A 20,288-nucleotide genomic window follows, 5' to 3' on the forward strand; every position below is an offset into this window, starting at 1 on the left:
TCCTCGAGAGCCTGACGAAGCTGATCTTCGGTATATTGAGGCATTATATATAGAAGAAGACATGTGCAAAAGATGAGCCCATTTGGACGCGAATTGAAAATGTTGTGATAAAAGGAGGTTGGGGGTGGGCATTGGGTTGTGGTGGATTTTCGCGTTTTTGTGGGTGCCAGAAACAGGGGGGTGCCAGGAAGTGGGTATGTTGACTTATGCACAAATTCATTTGAGTTTCGAACTTGCAGATCCCCGTTCCCTGACATCGCACCGCGACTCTTTGCAAGTTCAAGCCTTCCAAGCAGTTTCCAGGATTTCCTTCACAGTCCAAGCCTTAATGTCAGGGAAGATCTGGTTAAGTGTTCTCTTTCCAGCCGGGGGGATATTGAAGCTTCCATTTTCAAACCAGAGACCAAATACCGAGGCCATGCCCTGGTATGCTTCTTTGGGAAAGAATTGATATGCAGGCACTTGGCTGGGAAGTTCTGTCGTCTGGCCAGTCTTGAGTTTCTCAACGCTGTCATACGCAACGTTGAATTTGGTGCCTTTTTGTATCGTCAGTTAGCCTGGGACCGTGCCTCCTTGAGTTGTGCATCCAATATGAAAGTACCTTTGGCAGCTTCCGCAAGCTGAACAAACTGGTTGAAAGTAACCTTGTCGCCAACGATGAAAGTGTCAGGCTCCCACTTGTCCAAGTCCAGTGCAGCCGCTACAAACTTCCCCACATCTTTGGTGTGAGTGAAGGCTGAAGGCGTGTTTCCCGAGCCCGGGATAGCTGCGGCATTGCCTGGAATATCGATAAAGAGTGTAAAAGGGCTCATATACGAGGGGACAATAGGTGTCGCCCAGTAGTCAAGGAAGAAGCCGTTGTGGACGACGGTGTACTCGAGATCCTTGGTCTCTTTCAAGAGAGCGGCGGCGCGAAGTTTGTTGGGCACAGAACCCAGTTGGCTGCCTTGACTTCATTGACAGTTAGTATCAGTGTGCAATTCTGGAACTCTGGATATCATCCGCGTTCGATCTAAACTAACCTCTCGTTGTGAGGGACGCCCCATCCGCTAGAAATCATTCTCTTGGTCGACGCTGATGCGTCGGCGGCGCGAATTAGCTCAAACTCAAGGGGAGTCTCTCCTGGTGGCGGCATCATGTTGATAGCTGAAATGACCGTATGGACATTGTGCTCCTCCAAAATCTTGGTAGTAGCTCCTACATCGGCGTAGTCAACTACGACGATCGAAGCTCCGAGTTTCTTTTCCAACTCGGGGTTTGCCTAATGAAATAAATTAGTACCAATTCTAGTAGAACGACTATCCCTTAGCACTGTGGTCTACCTTTCTTGCGAGAATTTTGACCTCATGCTTGCCAGTGGCCACGATTGCCTCGACCAAAGTTCGGCCCACGTTTCCGGTGCCTCCGGCAACTGCAATGACTGCCATTTTGCGTGTGGTGCTTTCGGAACACAAGACTAGATGCAAGTTTTCACAATAATCATGCGAGTGAGTAAAGGTAGAGTTGCTGTCTAATTAATAGCTCTACGATAATAACCATGGCCGTGGTGGCACTGGCTCTTATAGAGGTCCATCATGTATTCTACGAGCACACAATTGCAGTCCCATCAATACCCCGCTAGTAGTTAGCGGAGTTTGTAGAGGTGTACCCCTATCCATATCCCCTCATTATCCTGGCGGCGGAAGCAAACAAGGTTTTCGGACTTTGCATTCGTAAAGGCGGATTCAATCGACACAGTTGTTAACTTATCGTGGACGTGGTGGAATTAAATATTCGTACTTCGTACCCCGTACTGAATCCCATCCAGATATCCCGGTAACAATTTGCTTCCGTGGAGCCATTGAAGGATCCATAAGTCTAGTGTGCAGACTCCAGAGTGCCCAAAGCGGTTGTGTCCCCATACGGCATAGATTACTTGCGGAAAGTTCCCTTTGCGGCGGTTCAACTGAGTCGGACCTGAGCAGCCTCCTTACCTAACCCTTTAGCACGGATGCATTTTACTTCCGGAAATTACGTGACCGGGCCAATCATGAAACTACTTCCTCTTCCTCTCTCATCTACTGTGAAAGTTTTCCTGCATTTTGTCCGATTCGATCCTGGAGCCTTAGTCGGATTCTCAATCTACTTCTCTTTTGCGGACTGCCGGCTGCTATTCGGAGCCGAGGTGTCGTTAGCATATCGTAACGCGCCGCCTGGCCGAGTGGGTCGCTCAGTCCGGACTCATTCCCGAAACAGCCGTCCGATTCTCAACTGAACCGTCCGGGGTGTTGGCGGTCCGGTATCCCCACACCCCCGCGCACCGGCGTGGCACACCAACATACATGCTTTGCCATGGACGCTATGGATACTGAGTCCGTCCAGAGCGGACGGACCCAAGACAAAGCTTCTCGCATTGCGAAGGTTTGTGAGACCCTGAGAAGTAAGGACGTTCAACGACAGACACTTACACGTGGAAACAAAGGCCTGTCTCCGATGCCAATCGAAGAAGATCAAATGCGATGGAAAGACGCCATCATGTACACCTTGCGTCAATCGCAGTCAGGAGTGCGTGTACCAGCAAGTACAGAGGCGCCGTGGACCTGGTCGAAGGTACGATCATCTCGTAGCCTGCACACTTACATGACTCTTGCCTTTCTCAATTGAATATTGAAATTGACTTGAATATTAAAGCAAAATGTACATCCAAGCTTTAGAGGAACGACTATCCAAAATGGAAGCCGTGCTCAATCAAGCTGGGCTTCCAAGACCAGGAGCACCGCCGACAAGAATATCGCCGTCAGAAACTGATGCCGCCTCCGTCTCCGTGTTTGCAGGCCCGGCCATACCAAACAGCACAGTCCCGATAACGAACCACCGACTTGATGCGCCGCAAGCTGCAGCCAGTCATGTTCCGTCAGATCACCCCATGGGTGATGAAGCGGTATTGTCGGCGCCTAATTCAAGAAGCAGTCAGACACCCGTCCCTCAGCCTCGAGAGATCCCCGAACCGCCGACACAACTTTCGGGGAAGATGCCAGTTTTTGCCGTAATTGCAAGCCGTATGAGAGAGGTCAATTCCGCCTCTTACTGCTCTACATTCAACAGACAAGTCTTCACTCCTCGACTCGAAAGGGAGGAAGCCATCACTATTTTGATGCCTCTCTACGACGACGTCATCAGCAATTACCCGCTTTTGAACTTTCATTACTTCGTGCGTCATTTCGAAACATTACCGGAAGCGGATGACACTTTCAATAGTACGTCGGGATGGGCATACATGAACGCCGTCATCTCTGTAGGGACGCGGTGGAAAACCATCAACAGCGCGTTCCAAGAAGTTTGTCAACTTGCCTGGCCTTTCTTCAAAAATGCATTTTCTGTCCTGACAGAGCTGATGGTGAAGGGTGGCGACTTGCTCTCTGTACAGGCCATTGTCGCCATGGCGGTTTTCATGCAAGGAACTACATGTACCAGAACTGCGACTCTGCTATCTTCTGCGGCAGTGAGACTGTCTCAAAACATCGGACTACATCGGCAGCCTTGTACAATGATGTCCATGTGTGCTCAGGATGTTGAAGCACGGAGTCGGGTGTTCTGGGCGGCCTACATACTGGATAAAGAAACGGGTCTCAACCATGGCCTGGATTCGATACAAGACGATGACGACATTGAGACTGAACTGCCCAGCGGTTGGGGAGAAGGTGTTGACATATTGAACCTCAGAGCGAAGCTTGCGATGGTAGAGTCTTCAATCCGAAGACGATTGTACACGGCGAAAGGACTCCGCCTTACCGACGCCGATCTGGTTAAGGCCATCATTGATTTAGATGCTCTCCTTGAAGAGTGGAGATCAAGTATGCCCGCAAACCTCCAGCCATCATATGAAGCCCCTGCATTGGGGTCAGACATTGCACCAGATATCCTCAACCTGCAGTTGGCATTCTATAGGTGCACAATGATGGTCCACTGGGCGGCTAGACGGCATGACCAATACTCGACTGTAGCTGTCCTCATGGGAACGCCCGCTGGTTTCGAAATGCCCTACATTCAGCTGTCCTTTTCGCAGAAGCGATGCCGCATGGCGGCGCACGCGACCTTGGGATTATTTAGGACCATTTCAACGCCCCAATATGCAGACCTATGGTAAGTCTCCGCGCATGAAGCTGTCACCCTTGGTCTGAGACACTCGACTCACATTTGCAGGCGAATCTTGTGTTACCCCCTTTGCGCAAGCATTACTCTTTTGACGGATGTGCTCGAGACTCCAGGCTCTGCTCGTGCTCGAGGGGACTTAGCAGCAACAAGGAATTTCGCCCATTTCCTTCAAAAGTTTGAAAAATCTGAAGGTTGCGACTTGAAGCGTGTCTTGACGGCGTGCGCCATGATGCAACGGACAGCGCAATATGCCGTCGATGATGCCCAGAATATAATGCGCGCCCAGAATTTGGTCGGCAACAACGGCGGTGGTGTGCCACTCATCCCGGGTTTTAGTCTCGGTGAAGATGCACAGGTGAGACATGATCTGAAGTGCGAGCTTTGAAGCCACGACCACAGACTAACGTTTCTTTTCTTTTGATACTCAGGTTTTGCAATCTTTGCTCGGCACGGCAACACATCCGATGTATCTCGTCCAAGGACTGATGGGGAATTTGCCCAACCGAGACCAGAATCTCACAATGAGGCTTGCGCAACTTCTTGGTACTCCCTTTGAGAGTGGCAAGCCTGGTAGTCCACTCGGATCTCAACCTTTACAACCGGAAACGTACGGTTTTGGGTTCGGTCAAGGCCAGGCTGGTAATGACCCGACGGCCAACTGGTCTTGAGATTGGTAGATTTCGCCCAGCAGACTGAAGCAGACCCATGCTGCACGAGTTTACCACATTGAACAATGGGAATTATCCGGAGCTATACGTGCTCGCTTCGGAAAATGAAAGGTGCCTGAGAGATGCCGAGACACTGTCGCACAACCATCAGGATTTGAGCTGAGCTAGTCTACCGGCGTTCCATCAGGTAAGGGTCCGGAATCTGGGATGGGAATTGAAGCCAAGATGTGGCTGTTATTTTATATACGTCCCGCGCCGCAGACTTGCTTAAGTGTGTGCCCGGGTACGAGCCTAATCTTGATCCTCAGTTGACTTCTAATCAGTACATATTCGCATTTTGCCCTCGAGTTGCGCTTCTTGCGAAACTTGCGACGTAAAGCTCTCAGTAGCTTTCTATTAGACAATGCATTTTATGATCATGTATTACTGCATAATTTGCAACAGTCATTAAGATAGCATGAAAAACAAGTTGACCAAGCCGTCTTAATCTCTTAGATAACCCAAAAGCCAAGTGTCTTGCCAAGTTGCGGGCTGTCGTCAGCCGCCACGGCATCCCAAGGTCGGGGTGTAAGGGCCTCTTCCGGTCAATGTGCGGCGTGCCTTATCGTCGACGGCCCATCATTTCTTCAATATCATACAAAAAGTCTGTCCAAGGCGAGCCAGAGCCCCTTGGCACACGATTTTCTCCTATGAGGAGGCGGATCGGCCACACAATTTCGGCTTCTTGCCGCCTCGGCTTGACTTATTTTAAGCCTAATCGCAGGGCAAACGCCACGTCACCTAAGCTTCGTAGGGAGCAAGCAATTCAGCAAGGAGTATCTGTGAATGAGATAAATTTCACTTTGCCTGATGTCTTGCATGCGTACTGTGTCAATGTCATATCAGACTGATCGCAACCCAGGTTGACTGGTTCGATAAAGAGGCCCCTCTTCTTCATTTCTCCCCATCAAGCGTTTAGTCCAGTTGCGTTATAATTGGCTCGGATTCTTTACACACTCTCTTTACACTTGCCTGGACTCTCGATCATTCCTAACATTCTTTACTCAGCAAGTATCCCGAAATGTCGGTCCTCAAGGATGTAGCATCTGGCATCATGGCGTGGACGAGGACGCCGCGCAACCAGACCTACAGAAAGCTCAACGCCGAGATTGATGCTGAAGCATTACGGTCCCCCAGGTCATATGATAAGCAAAGCTCCTCACATAGACTCCATAGGACGCCCCCTAAGGCTTTGGTAAAGCTTATTGTTCCTGTCATCCTTTTCTCTGGACTACTATTTGCCGTTGTTAGTATCCCTTTGCCTCGCCAGGTGACAGCACAAGCCCTGACACATACAGAGTCACACAGATAATAGATATCACACAATACATACCCGATTCGACCAGAGACACACTGTCATCGTTGCCTCCTGTGGAGAAAGTTGGTCAGCGACGTCTCAGAATCATCGTGCCGGCCGATGGCCCATCTCCAGGATTATGCAAGATGCTCATGTCGGGTATTGCATCCGGCTATCCCAGCTCGGTCATTGTGAACTGGGGCCGCGACTTTCGAAAGTCTCCTGGCTGGTTCGGAGGCTCTCATCTTGGCAAGATCGATGGCACCCTCGAGTTTCTTGATTCAATCACTTCTGAAGAAGCTCCAGACGATGAACGCCTTGGATCAGATGACCTCGTTCTCCTCGTCGACGCCTACGATGTCTGGTTTCAGCTGCCGCCATCCGTCCTCATTCGACGATATATGGCGCAGAATTACGCTGCAGACGAACGCATTCGAAAGGAGTGGATAGGAAGCCCTTCTTGGTTCTCGTCAAACTCAGGAAACAATCTCATACCGCGGCAGACTATCATCATCTCGACCCAGAAGAAATGCTGGCCCGATGCTAGTCTTGGCTCTGACCCCCACTGCGACGATCTTCCCGAGTCTAGTGCACGGGAGGACATGTACGGGACCCATACGGACGAAGATCCCAAGCAAATGCATGACCTCCGCCCACGGTATGTCAACAGCGGCAGTATTATGGGCCCCGTCGGAGATATGAAGCGTATGTTCCGTCGTGCCCAAGAGAAAGTCGATGAAAAACAGTCTGCCGGTGAAGGTATATTCAGCGACCAAGGTATTTTTGCGGAGATCTTCGGCGAGCAAGAGATTTGGCGGACTTCTAAGCGACAAAACCACGATGAATGGGTGAAACTCCAAGCTGATCAGCCTGAAAAGTCTGCTCAGGAACTTCAGCAAAATGACTTCAGTGTCGGTCTAGACTATATCCAAGACCTTTTCACCCCTACCGTTTTCGAAGAAGATGATGGGCTATACATTGCGTCGTCAGATGGTCCTGGACTCCGACAAGCCGCGGCCGATAGAGGCATTGATCCACCAAGGGTAGCTGGCATCCCAGGAGACATGCTTGGTTTACGCAGTCCTATCCAAGAGACTGCCATTGACAAGAATATGGGATGGCAAGATCTTCCGCTTTACACCGATTTCTGGAGTACTTCAGTGCCAGTTGTGGTACACCATAATGCCCATCGTAATGGCTTAAAAGGCCAGAGACTGCGCGATTGGTGGAAGAACAACTGGTTCTTTCCTTATCTCCGAAGTTTACTAGAGCTGCACTCAAAATCACGAGAGGCCCTGGAGCCGCTGCTCAGAGTTCCGGGTCGTAATGGAGTGGAAGACTTGGTTTACACAGCACCGGCATCAGATGCTCAGAAGAGGAAGCCCCGCATCTTCAAGAAACAGGATCTCAAAGAACAAGGGTTGGCAGAAGCAGACTGGGACAGTCTGTGTAAGTCTGAGGGTCATGACGAGTGGTGGAACGACGTTTTGCAGGACGGTGACGGACCTCTCTAGGTCAAAGGGTCGATGTGCTGTACGACATTACTTTCATTCCAATTACATTTTCCGATACAATTTCTTCAACGAATGTACATAGTTCCGAATCATTACACCTTGCTTTAGCATTCAATTGAGTTCGTGCTGTTCTCAGCAATGAATTGATCTGAGGGGGAAGACACATGGACAAGCAGGGATACTCAATCATCTTGATTGCTATTCTCTTACCTCTTCATCTCGTCACAGATATTTCGCCACACTTTCACTCCAATGATCGATGATACCATGTTGACTGACAAGCTGTGGACAACGAGATACACATGACGCCCTGACAGATTCATGTTCTATATGAATTGAGCTGGACTCGGGGAGAGGTTCAGCTTACAAAAATGATATCACGTTTTTGTTTTTCTTTTTTTTTTTTCTTTGCTTCACAGTCTTCAACTTACTTCATTGGCTCCAGTTTGTAATTTCAAATCAATCTCCACGGCATCAGGAGCGTTCCACTCCCATGCACGATTGATACGAGGAAGAAATACGTCTTGGCAGCATGTGTATGGCTTTAGGCTAGACCCGAAACACAGCCTGCATCCTCGGGCCCGAGGCCACGAGCCATGGCAGACCGTTAGAGGCCGCGTCAGCTCTCCCCATCAACAAAGAAATGGATCGATAAAGTAAAGAGCTAGGTCTGTCACTCTGACTTTGATTCTCATACCAGCGGCTAGCCTCTTTCAAGTTTGACAAGGCTACCTCCATCCACTGTCAGAAACTGTGTCTCGTCGAACCCCTTTCATATAGCATTTAAAAACAATGTTCTTACCCCAAACACTACTTGTACGTCTCTGTACTTCCTTGAGTACGTCAGGGTCCACTTTGTTAGACAATGCCTAGTAATCATTGTCACGAGGCCTCATGGCCACGGACCACAGACCCTCAAAAGCATCTCCAACCAGGGTTTTTGAAGTGCGGAGAGCCATATCCCAGGAATTCTGAATCCTCATTGATATCCAAGCCGGTTCAATCCACTAAATCATAGTTCCTGTATGGCTGTGGAACTGAAGACGGATTCGGCGATCGGCAGGGAGGGAACACGAGCTCTGGGTGCTATTTTGAGACGGCCAGGCAGCAGCATTTAGAGCGCTACATTTCCCCGAAGGATTCGACTGCCACAACGGGGAACGGGCTCATAGCAACGAATGAGGCAACTTCTTGGCACAGGTTTATTTTGCTGGCCAACAGTGTCTATTCCACGATGTAATTGGTTCTCAGTGACAATGCTGGACAACATGGCTGGTAGAGCCTTAACAACGACTTACAGCGATGCATTCGGCGATATGCAACTGACGTGTGGCAGACTGCAGATGGCAGGTTCCGTGTTTCATCAAAGGAACTATCACATAGATGCCGTGTTTATTGGTCAACGGGGTTGCTATCCGTTGGTTGCGTTCCATGTTATTCGAGTGTTTGGCCCATATCTATATGAATGCGGTCTTCCCAAGCCCTTAGTAACAACTTCCTCATCAGCTATCTCATCTGATCTCAACATAATACAACATTCGTTTTAGCTATAATCCAGGCATGATCAAAGGTGAATCCGGTAAGTTATGTCACCTCAAAGCGCTTTCCATGACTGTGGCTAATGTGTATCATGAGAAACGATGTCGAACGCTCCCGAAGATTTCAGTATCCGATCTCCAGTTCCTCAATACCAAGCAATGCATACTCCCGCGTCAACTGCCATCGGCAGCCATGATATCGCCGGACCTAATGTCAAATACTGTCACGTTGTCCACTGCAACCATGGCGAATCTCTTGGTGAAGGCTCCCGGGCAAACGTCGTGCCTGTTGCCCTCGTTGAGAGATGGCCTGCCTTGATCGAGTGCCCTGCTTGCAAGGGCGTCACTCCCACTACAACGGACCATACCATTGGCAAAGGAGCGCAGTACGTCGTCCCCATGCCGTGTATCTCATAATTACTCGAAACTTTTGACTGATACTTTTATTTCTGTAGCTGGATGGCCGTCATGCTGTTTTTCACCACTGGTGTTGGCGTATTCGCTCCGTATGCCATGAGGCCTTTCAAGGACGTCGTTCACAGCTGCCAGCGATGCGGACGAAAGGTAGCGACTCGGCGATTCGGCGGTGGCACTAAGGCGCACCTTATGTGAAGTGGAAATCATAAGCAGACGCAGGGACCATGATGCCATTATGTCATATCCTGCTACGACTTTTCCTTTTGTTTGGGCATACGGTGTAAATGAGACACGACTGGTTCGTTAAACACTATCTTCTACCTAAATAAATCTAAGCTTCATTCCATCCCGTTCCAAAGATGGACCCTTGTCATCGTCAAGTCTTAAGCGTCCCAATGAAAGTCCGCCTGGGGATTTATCCCATGCAGCCTTCTTATCGCGAGATGCAGGGTAGTTGACAACTGCCGCACGGCAGAAGGCAGACGAGGTTCTGAATTTGGGTCAGGATGCATTCACACGTTGCATCCTGGTATCAATGAACTGGCGGGGCAAATTCCGTTCGAACATCACTGATAAAGTAGGGTGACTTCAGATGGATGAAGAGTAGCTGATCCTGGTCCAGATTTGTTCAACTTCCTGAAATGGATTATGGGGCACGACCGTTGCAACCGCCCATGGCACCGTCCCGATATTCTGTGAGACTGGTTGCAGAAGATGTCAAGATAAGTTCGTAATCTTTAGGCATAAAAGGCCTAGGTAAGTACAGCATCTGGGTACATCACTTCGTCTCGTCTCAGTGGGTAGCGGACATTGCGGCTTTCATCCTCGGCTTGAGAGATCTAGTTCCAACATCAATACACCGCCAAAATGCATCGCGCAATTTTCGTCCTCCCTCTACTCTTTCTGGCCAATCCAGTATCGGCGGTGACCTGGTATTTCCTCCGTTACTACCCCGCTTCAGGTCAGAAGTTCACCTCTCTCTCGGGCGAGATGGTGATCCCGTCACTACCTCGCGCCGGCGTTTACTACCTCTGGCCGGGCTTGCAACCGACCGATAACAGCGGCGTATACCAAAACGTACTCGACGGCCGTAGCGGAACATGGTGGCTCGGCTCCGGGTGGTGCTGCTCCAACCCGAGTCTCCCTTGGGGCGGAGGCTTCAACACGTACGGCGGGGAGACGATTTCGTTCCAGAACATCCTGAAATCGGACAATTCGGCGTGGACCAGCACTGTGACGAGGCAAACTGGTGGCCAGGTTGTTACCAATGACTTCGCTTTGGGTAAGCCACCATTGGACGATGGGGGAGGCCGTGTAGTAATACTGACTTGAGGTGCCTACTCCAGCCGATAAATCTTTCAATCAAGTGCTCTTTGCCATTGAATTGTGAGCTTCACCCGATGTCAAACAACGGATTTTCGACTAATGTTCTTTAGGTACGACGTCTCATGGGACTTTGGTCCACTAGCATTCGACAACGTTGTAATTGTATGTCCAACTATATCCCAGCGTCAATCAGGGAACCCAATTGACAACCTTCAGACCTCCACTGGCAGTTCAGATTCAAGTTGGTGCACCAGCTTGCCGCAGAATTACAACTCCGCGACCAACTATACCATCACCGGCACGAGTGCAAGTGTCAGCGGCGACACAGTCACTTGCAGTATTCAGTCAGTTGTGCTCAATGCACCGGCGTGAGAGACGAGCCTAGGTATTGCGACCATAATTGGTAATATTATGTTAATCTAGGAGGGACGATCCTCTGCGCTCAACATAAGGGGATATCAAGAAAAACCAGCTCAACGCTACATATCAGCCCGCAGCCTCATCCATCTCTTTCTCTCTCATATCTGTCTTAGTCATGATTAGACGTTAATCAACGAATGTATGTGAATCAAAGGATTGATCTGACGGAAGACCCGCCGCGGTTCACATCATTGCGTGCCCAACAGAAGCAGTAAACGCCCAGTGGGACAAGCAGCGATGAAGCAGCTCAGGGGGCGGGAACCTGGGAGGGGTTCCACCAAGGGTAGAAGCGTTCGCCCTCGGCCAGGGACTTGAGAGTACATGCGGAACCCTCGCAGCCGGCGCCGATCTGAGAGGTGCCCCACCAGTTGACTTCCGCGCCGAGCCACTGCACAGTGAAGAGCATGAGAATGCCCGAAAGTGCAATGCCGGCGGAGAAAGAGGCCGACAGGACAAAGTTATACTTGGACCAGAAGGCCAAGTAACGGGTTCGGACGTAGATCCAGGACAGCCAGGCGATGGGGACGGCGGGCCAGGCGTAGGAGAAGCTGTACGGAGCCCAGTTGATGCCTCCGTAGAAGAGAGCAACAGGGTGGAACTGGCGGAGGTAGCGGTTCTTGGGGTAGAACTTGATGAGGTAGTAGAACAGGACCGGCAGAATGATGCCCAAGGGGAATCCGAGCAGAAGGTAGTTGTACTGTCCCTGGTGACCGAAGACTTTGATGGGCCCAATGGTACCCCAGAGCACGGCAGCGGTGAAGAAGGTGTTGGGACCGGGGCAGAAGAAACGCATGGGCGCATCGGGAGTGCAGACGTTGGGTATGTTGATCTGGAAGTTCATCACACCGGTGCAGACGAACGTGGAGATGAGAGTGGCGACCATCTGGCAGGCAAAGGTTTGACGGGGAGGAATCTTAAGGTAGTGAGCCACCTTTAAGTCGTTGGCGAAGTGGACGGCATGGGCGCATGTCACGTAACTAATCAAACGCTATTAGAATCAGGCGTAATCAAAAGGATTGAGAGACTTTTAGGACTTACCCGAAAGACTTGAAGAAGTTCATGGCCAGAGCATTGCCCTGTACCCACATACCACCGATGAACTCAGCCAGAACATTGAGGGTAACCTCAATACCTGTCATGGCCTTGATGATTCCGATAGGAATGACGAAGATAACAGCTAAGAAGATACCGTAGGGAACAACGCCTGGCGTGGTGTAGGTAGGCCACGCCGCAACACCCGCAAAACCGAAGCCCGCAGCGACGATGAGCGTGCCAAGGTACCACCACTCGGAAACTAGGGAAATAGTCAGTGTTTGCCGCATTTAGTTGCTGTGGGAAGCACTTGCCTTCGGGGTATGCAGCCATGAGACGGTTGTGGACATCCTTGTACTCGCCAGAGTCCTCGCCCTCGGCAACGGTCTTCTTCTGGCGGCGGATGCTCGCCCACATGTTCTTGAAGCCCATCACGATCTCGTAGCGGTGGAAAATCGCAACGTGGGTGACAGCAGCAGCGTATAGGGCAAAGAACGCGCCATAGACCAAGGTGTTGGCGGCTGCGAGGTAGGCAGCTGAGTAGTTCATGTACTTCTCGTGGTCATACATGCCGCGGTCATCGAGAGCGCGCGAGACGTTGTAGAGGTTTCCGAAATGGTCAAAGACACGGTTCGAGTTGATTGGGAGGTACGCGGTGTTCCAGGCGTTCGTGTAGTAGAGACCCATAATCACGAATCCAAGCAGCCACATGCCGAGGGTACGGTTGAAAGTGGAAAAGGCAGGGACCATCTATTCAATATCAGCCAAGTCCTGAGTAAGACGTCTTGAGAGTACAAAATAGCACTTACCAAGGGATCGACACTATCGAAAAGCCTATGCCGAGGGAATCAAGTCAGCGAGAAGTTCATTTGGATAAGAGTAGTGCATGGTGAGCCGAGAAGAGTCCACTCACATGACGTTCCAGTCAAAGGTAGGCCAGGGGTTGAACATTCCCAAGCCATTGCGGAAACCTGTCAAAATCTCCAAGTTGTGGTTGTCGGGCGAGATCCAAGTCATCCAGCTGAAGAAGGTGAGGACTTCAAAGATGTAATTGGGGAACCAGAAGTACACAAACATTGCGGCAAAGGACCACAGGAAGAACTTGTATCGAGTCATCGAGTACAGTCTCTTGAATGGTCCCGGGACCGCAATATTGTTTTCGTTGTGGAGCGCCGAGTTGAGGGCGATGGTGACTAGAGACGCCGGCCACACGCAGTACGAAGGGTACACGATGAACCGACGGGTGAGGCCTGCTCTGCTGTTAGCATAAAATATCCCTTAAAAGTACGCCGTTGCATCACTCACCAGCGAGACCGTAGCCAATGAAGTTTGTAGAGAGCGCAATCAGGATCTGGTAGGCAAAGCTCTTGGCGTACGGCTGGTTGAAGTACTGGGGCAAAACTTGAGTCCACACGATGTACTGGGTGTACGGCAGACTCTTGGCAGTGTTGGCCATAATGGCAATAAGCATGTGCTCCTTCTTATTGAATCGGCCTGGGTTGAGGGGGATCTTGTAGCCGAAGACGCTGAAGATAGTGTTCGGCATGAACTTCTCCCATGCCTTACCGAGGGGGAATGCGAGAAGTTGGGCAACGTTGGATTCGATGCTGATGAGGGGCTGACGGATACTGAATAGCTGTTTCTGTCGTTAGCACTGTGGTGCGGACTGGCGGAGCGGCAACTTACCTGGTTGATGAAGGCCAGGAAGACCGAGAAGAAGACGCCAATGGTCCACGCTCGGATCGTTCCACACGGAAGGGAAGGGTCGTCCTTGTTGTCAACGACGGCTCGCACCTCGGCGTAGGGGCTATTATTTGTGATCAAAGCAGCCTCGAGCTTCATCTCCCAAATCAATTGCTCGTGCTTCTCGGGTCTCTCGAAGACGTCCTGGTTGTCTGCCGCTGTGTCAGTCTCACTGGCGCCGAATGTCGCCATCGTTGCGCGTGCTTTACTCACCAAGGAACTCGTGGATTTTCATGAGAACACTGTGGGGAAAGTTCGGGTCTCGGTTATGGATTCTCAGGACAGTCTCCATCATCTGTGTCCTGTGTCAACGACTTCTTGGTGTTATTTAGGTCGTATCTAGACATACCTTGCGCACTCCCTCCAAGGAGAGGGTGGCAGCAACGGCCTTGGCCTCAATTAGATCGTCTTCTGTGACATTGAGGTGCCTTGAGAATTCGTCAGCTCTAGCTAGTTATGGGGATGATCAAGGCGTTTGTTGGGAAACTCACGATTCAAAGGCTTCTTCCTCGGAATTGAGACGGTGGAGCTCCTCGGTATGTGCGCCCTTCATAAGTTGGTTAACTTAATCCGCACTGTTTCTTGCTATTAGAACTTACAGCAGCAAGTTTCTCGTCAGTCAAGACGCCCTGGTCCCTCCCAATGTCAATGGGAGAGACCGACGAGTCGTTCTTCTCGTCGTTCGCCATCACGCTTTGGGCGGCTGTGAAGTTGGACCTGGGTGTAGAGCAAGAGGCCACGACACAAGACCCAAACCCGGCAGCGTGGGACGCAGCGATAAATAAACATTTTCGAGGAGACTGAAGACGGCCAGGTCGCTTATCAGCGGTACCACATGGTCGGCGCCCAGATGCCAACCGGGTACCTCACACATGATGGGCTGCCAAATCTGGATGATGCGAACAGGTCGGCAGGTGGCAAGGTATCCAAGATGATTTTCGGAGGCAGTCCCAGTCTAGGCCGGCTGGGCAACATCTTGGCTGTCTGGTCGAAAGGATCGACCTTCTCGGTCAGGCAGAGAACCGATGAGATGGGGTGGACAGCAGATATGCAAGAGAACGAGGATTGGTCCGTACCGCCAGACCACTGGTTTCCAGTCGCGAAGACGGCGACCACAAAGTCTCGGCGCGCGGTGCCACCAGACCAGGAGGCAGGGGAAGCATTTGGGTTGCCAGACGACAGCCCAACCATTGGTTCCTTTGATGGAACAGAGGGACAGGGAAGGGTGGTCGCAGAAGAAGCAGGGTCTTGGACGATATCCTTGCACAGTACTGTCGGATACGTGGGGGAGGGTCAAAATTGGTAGGTTAACGACAAGGCTGGTGGTACGCGGTTGTTGCTTGCCACGTTCTGCGCACACGGGGAAGGTAACGGGTCTAACCATGCTCTCGTACTTTGTAACCAAAGAGTGAAAGTGTGTTTAGTGTGACTTGGGCGGAATGTGTTGTTCAATTATAGATTCTTCTCAGAGACTTGCAGCAAGCAGGAGTACCAAAGACTGCATTTGTCGTGGTCAACCTCCGGCATCAACATCAGAAATCGAGGGTCTCTGACGACGGGTCACGGTGATGTTGAGTGAGAACCTGCTATGCCGTCATCATAGCAAAGAATGAGTCCATTCTAATGGGCCCAGTCTGCCTGGCAGAGGCAGAGGAGTAGGTTGACTTAGACGCCCAGTCGGTCGCGCTATCTTTCCTTGCCGAGCTCCAATTGCCCCTTACGTTGAACATTGTAAATAGGGAGGCCTTTGCAAGTCTGATGGTTCCCAGAGGAGCGTGTCAAGGTTCGAAATATGAGAGACGGGAAGGAGCCCAATGTTCAAATGGAGCAGGGATTCAGCCACAAGACGCAGAGAAGTGGTTAGCTCGAAAGGGTGCATGCTTGAAATAAGCTAAATGCAGTTCTGCCCAGCCTTACAAAAGGCCGACGGGTACTTTTGTCTTTCTTGGACAATCATATAAGCCGGAACGATATCCGTAGGTTGGGAGGAAATGGAAGAGAGCACTCACAGCACAATAGAGAAAGAAGAGGGAAAAGGGACGAGAAGCAGCCCCCAAGATGGGCACTGAGCATTGTCACGTGTGGCTGTGTGGGGGAAATTAAGGTTAAATTGGCGCTAGCACGGATCACCTACGAACCGATTCGGCTCTTTTCTGTGGCGTAGTGTTCATATGTGGCTGGTGCAGTCTACGTACCGATTGGTGACAGCCGTCGCCTTTTCCCAGCTGCATCCATCTCTACCTATGTCCACACTGCTCTTCTCCGTCCAGATTCACTGCTTGCGATAACACGACCAACTTGTCGGGATTCCGTCTCGATGCGAGACTTGTCCGCCGACGACGCTAATGATACGATCCTCCTCGCAATCCTCAATTAGGCGCCATGTCGGGAACTTTAGCCAGTCACTCACGAGCTTACTTTATCTAGGGAGGCCTTCCTCGCATCGCAATGACTGTGAAGAGCGGGGAATGAACATTGTATGACAGGCCAGTGCTGTCTTCATGGAAGGCAAGCCGCAAAAGGGTCTCGTTCTCGGTGGTTTTTCTTCTAGCGGCCGTTGCTGGACCCTGCTTCACACCCTGTCTCTCCCACTCCTCGAGACTCCTTGTCGGCAGTGCCCAGATCTCGCTCGGGGCCAGTCGAATCATCTCGTTGCGCGCAAGTTGTCCAGCCGTACCTTCAACGTCCCATTCAGGCAGGAGGATAACACCCGCTTTATATAAGAACGGCACCACCACTCTCTTGGCTTTCCTTGGTTTCTCTTGGAATTTGCTTGGAACAAAGCCACCGTCGGCGATTAATCCTCGTCCACTCTCGCTATCAGCATTTTCTTCGTCCTTGGCTCCTTGGCACGTTCTGCTATCATTCTCCTCTTCGCCAGAAACTCTCCTCTGCGCGATACCCCTCACGACTCACGAGCGGTGCACACGATCCCTCTTCCCACCCACTTCAAAGTCAAACACCATCAGCACCAACGGGAACAGGCACCAACTTGCGCCTCGCAGTTACATCGATCAACATCTCGGATAGCTGACGTCTCCCGTCTTGCCCTGCTGCAAGTGGCGTTTCTTAGCTTCTTCGCAGAAAAAGGAAGGTTTTCTGGAAGAATTCGAGGAGAGAGGCGAGTTCAGCTGACGTCGACCGCGGCTGTTGTATTATTCGTCAATCACCCCGGGCTTATCGCAATCTCTCGCCAAGCAATCAAGACCCCTGATGCTCCAGACTGAGCGGGTTTCTCTTTGTTGGAGTCGTCGTATCCCGGTTCACATTTGCCATAGTACGACCCAACCTCCGATGGCAACGAATTTGCGGTACGGTTGCTGCAGCTGATCTCAGTGGCCCCCTCCTGCTGTTCCACGAGCTTCCTACCTCAGGTAGCTCCATGCAGTCCAATCCTGGCGTCGACTTTGTCAGACTGTGAGCGCCAACTTCGAGAGTGTCGCCCCACATCCCGCGTCCTTGCGTGCCGGTTGAGGACGAATGCTCTTGGGTTCTGAAGCAGATACCTTGTAGATTACGAAAGGACACTTCTTGACCCACGCCAGACGGAGCCAATTCTCACGATGTGGACTGTCGAATTAGCATTTGCCCACCATCATCACAAATTTCGTGTGGACCACCTCTTCTTCTGCAGGCAGGAACATCCGAATAGTCCATTCGAGATGCAAAAGGACAGAGCTGTATTAGCCGACATGCTGTGGATGGTGGCGTCTTGATACCTTTTTCAATATTGCCACATCGATCTTCAATCAAAACGTTACGCGAGACGAAACGGCAATGATGGTATTGGCTGCAGTTGCGTCTACACAGAAGGTCGTCGCTTGAGTAGTCTCGCCGATTTCCACCTTTAAATCGTGTTGCGAACTGGCCAATCCGAACGACCTACCTACACGAGAGACGGGGCAGACTTCCTGTTCTAGCAGTCGTGGGATTCTAGTTCAGAGGCCACATCACGCAGACATTCAGCTGCGCCGCAGGTGCAGCGGTCTGCGTTCAATTTTCTCAACCAACGCTCTTCTCTTTGGACCTCGGTATCGTACAGCTGTACGGTGTCAATGCAGTCTGGTGGTGCCATAGTCAAAATCTACTAACATGTATAGATGATAACAGGATACCGTCGGCTCGAAACGCTCTGCAACACTCGGCCATTTGAATGGCGCCCCCAAGCTGATGCTTACACCAGCCAGCAAAGTCTCCACGGATGATGAACTCCTCATTGGTTGAAACGACAGATGAGACGAAGTCGTTGCCACCAGCTGTGTGGCTCCTTGCTCATGTATCACTGCAACGAGTTTGTGGTATACGAGAGCTCGATAAACGACACATGCTGCTTGGCTTTGATCAGGCGCCATGGCATCAGAGCTGCACGGCGAGTTCTGCCAGCGCCTATCAAGAGACTGTCACTGTCTCCTCTGGAAATGCACCAGCAAAAGAAGGTGAATCCAGGAAAGTAGACCCGGCTGGTTGGTACCATTGTGGCATTGCAGAGACAGACGCACATGACATCCACGTCCCTCCGAACCCCGCAGTCTCTTGCCTTCCTCGACCCTGACATACTGTGCCACTCTTGGATCGGCTCGGGTTACCGATGATAAGAGTGTATTCAGACCCAAACAAGTAGGTGAAGGGGTGGAAAGTCAAGTACGGTAACTAGACCGGTTCCAGAGGAACTTAACCGAGGACACGGGGGGCAAAACTCAAGATTGTCAAAACCGAAACAACCCGATGATTTTCGACGCAGTCCAACCGACTGGCACGATGTTCTTCTTCACGCGCCGAGGCTATGGCAAGTTTGTCTTCGCCGCTGCCTTTCACACAGATATACATGCTGCAGCCCGCAGCTCAATCCCCTTCAAGCCAAGAAGTAGTAGAATCAGTCGCTTACTCCAGTAGATGTGTGGATGCCACTGTCATTGCATGCGCGTCGTACGGTTGCTCTCGGAGATCCGCAATGTCGGAATATCGCTGGCGTTCGTCGTCAAGAATCAGAGACATCTCCCTTTTGTTCCTTATTATAGACGAGCTTGGCTTAGCAGCACACAGGACGGGATATGATATCAGATGTGCCGAGTTGAGCATGATTTCTCATTCTCTCGCCTCACAGCTACTCTCGTTTCAGTCACTTGAATTCTATGGCCGAATGGTAATGTCATCAATTCTAGCGCCACGTTGTCTTCTATCATCTTACTTTGGTGCCAAAATCTTCCGATCATTGATGATTCTTTCCAATATGAGGGTTCTACCAGCTGTACCGGTGGTTCACCTCTCCATGCCGTTCTCACTGACTTGGAAATCAGTCTTGTGTTACGTCTTATTGAACAGCATTTCACTCTATAGTCAGAGATCATTGTTCTAGTACTGTCATTCACTCCTCCGAATCTTCCTCTGCTATCTGACACTCTATTCTCAACTTATGTCAAGGACTATGAGGTCATCGTCTACGATTTCACTTTACGGATGACATTGCCTAGCCGTATGGAAATGAGAGTTTGTTGAGCAGGTCCCCCAAAAAGTACCAAAAGGCCACACTTACCTTCAACTTGAAAGAACAATAACAATATGTGAAATCCTATCTGACGACATTTGATCGCGGTCTCATGTTAACAACTCGCTGTTGCTGACCAGCTTTACGTGGAAATATGTGCAGAGGGCGCCTGGTGAGAGCAACCTCTCAAGTAATTGTCGTCATGCTTGCTTCCCATATCTAAATAGAAGGATGAAGACCCCATTGAGCCACGTCCTCCCTCTCGTCTCGTCTGATTCATTCTTCTCTTGCTAAGAAGTAGACAGAACGTGAGAACGGCTGTGAGGTAGTACCCTTCGAGAGCCATAAGAGTCATTCAACCGAAACGTTGAAAGTTCTACCGGTCGACGATAACTATTGAAGCTCCTTCGAAAGCATTAGCAAGCACTACCGTTTCCAATTGAGACGCATCTCTGCGACTGTCCATCGGGAATCCCGTCAACAAAGAAAGATCAATCACCAGTCTTTCTCTCGATATCATGACGTTGACAGGTCCCCCCAGAGCCCTCTTTAGACCTGCACTGGCCGTCATTGACGAAGTAGTAAGAGAGCTACAGCAGCGCAGCACTTCGCTTCCTCGGCTTGGGCCACGACAGTAACAACGTCACATTACGAATGCTGGCTCTCAGCTTCAGA

General features: G+C 50.7%; 6 protein-coding genes across 6 annotated transcripts; 4 read left to right on the forward strand and 2 right to left on the reverse strand.

The window, feature by feature from the left end:
• Positions 1 to 279: 279 nt before the first annotated feature.
• Positions 280 to 1,427, reverse strand: CTAM01_13365 (uncharacterized protein; the record flags this gene model as incomplete). Its single annotated transcript, XM_060529369.1, has 4 exons — positions 280 to 536; positions 602 to 951; positions 1,023 to 1,261; positions 1,323 to 1,427. 4 exons carry the CDS (start codon positions 1,425 to 1,427, stop codon positions 280 to 282), a joined length of 951 nt encoding a protein of 316 aa, XP_060376014.1.
• Positions 1,428 to 2,710: 1,283 nt separating this feature from the next.
• CTAM01_13366 (uncharacterized protein) lies at positions 2,711 to 4,802 on the forward strand (the record flags this gene model as incomplete). Its single annotated transcript, XM_060529370.1, has 3 exons — positions 2,711 to 4,122; positions 4,183 to 4,489; positions 4,563 to 4,802. The coding sequence occupies 3 exons, from the start codon at positions 2,711 to 2,713 to the stop codon at positions 4,800 to 4,802; spliced, it is 1,959 nt and encodes a 652-aa protein (XP_060376015.1).
• A 1,060-nt stretch (positions 4,803 to 5,862) lies between these two features.
• CTAM01_13367 (uncharacterized protein) lies at positions 5,863 to 7,652 on the forward strand (the record flags this gene model as incomplete). The annotated part of the gene is made up of 2 exons (XM_060529371.1): positions 5,863 to 6,036; positions 6,150 to 7,652. 2 exons carry the CDS (start codon positions 5,863 to 5,865, stop codon positions 7,650 to 7,652), a joined length of 1,677 nt encoding a protein of 558 aa, XP_060376016.1.
• Positions 7,653 to 9,292: 1,640 nt separating this feature from the next.
• Positions 9,293 to 9,802, forward strand: CTAM01_13368 (uncharacterized protein; the record flags this gene model as incomplete). Its single annotated transcript, XM_060529372.1, has 2 exons — positions 9,293 to 9,576; positions 9,646 to 9,802. The coding sequence occupies 2 exons, from the start codon at positions 9,293 to 9,295 to the stop codon at positions 9,800 to 9,802; spliced, it is 441 nt and encodes a 146-aa protein (XP_060376017.1).
• Positions 9,803 to 10,474: 672 nt separating this feature from the next.
• Positions 10,475 to 11,305, forward strand: CTAM01_13369 (uncharacterized protein; the record flags this gene model as incomplete). Its single annotated transcript, XM_060529373.1, has 4 exons — positions 10,475 to 10,889; positions 10,954 to 10,993; positions 11,044 to 11,095; positions 11,150 to 11,305. 4 exons carry the CDS (start codon positions 10,475 to 10,477, stop codon positions 11,303 to 11,305), a joined length of 663 nt encoding a protein of 220 aa, XP_060376018.1.
• Positions 11,306 to 11,600: 295 nt separating this feature from the next.
• On the reverse strand, positions 11,601 to 14,817 carry CTAM01_13370 (OPT oligopeptide transporter; the record flags this gene model as incomplete). Its single annotated transcript, XM_060529374.1, has 11 exons — positions 11,601 to 12,330; positions 12,392 to 12,647; positions 12,724 to 13,135; positions 13,195 to 13,219; positions 13,299 to 13,635; positions 13,691 to 14,021; positions 14,072 to 14,280; positions 14,342 to 14,423; positions 14,478 to 14,556; positions 14,620 to 14,675; positions 14,728 to 14,817. The coding sequence occupies 11 exons, from the start codon at positions 14,815 to 14,817 to the stop codon at positions 11,601 to 11,603; spliced, it is 2,607 nt and encodes an 868-aa protein (XP_060376019.1).
• Between the last annotated feature and the right edge of the window lie 5,471 nt (positions 14,818 to 20,288).

This window comes from Colletotrichum tamarilloi, assembly GCF_030869305.1.
Source record: "Colletotrichum tamarilloi strain Tom-12 chromosome Unknown Scaffold_94.1, whole genome shotgun sequence".
Taxonomy (NCBI): domain Eukaryota; kingdom Fungi; phylum Ascomycota; class Sordariomycetes; order Glomerellales; family Glomerellaceae; genus Colletotrichum; species Colletotrichum tamarilloi.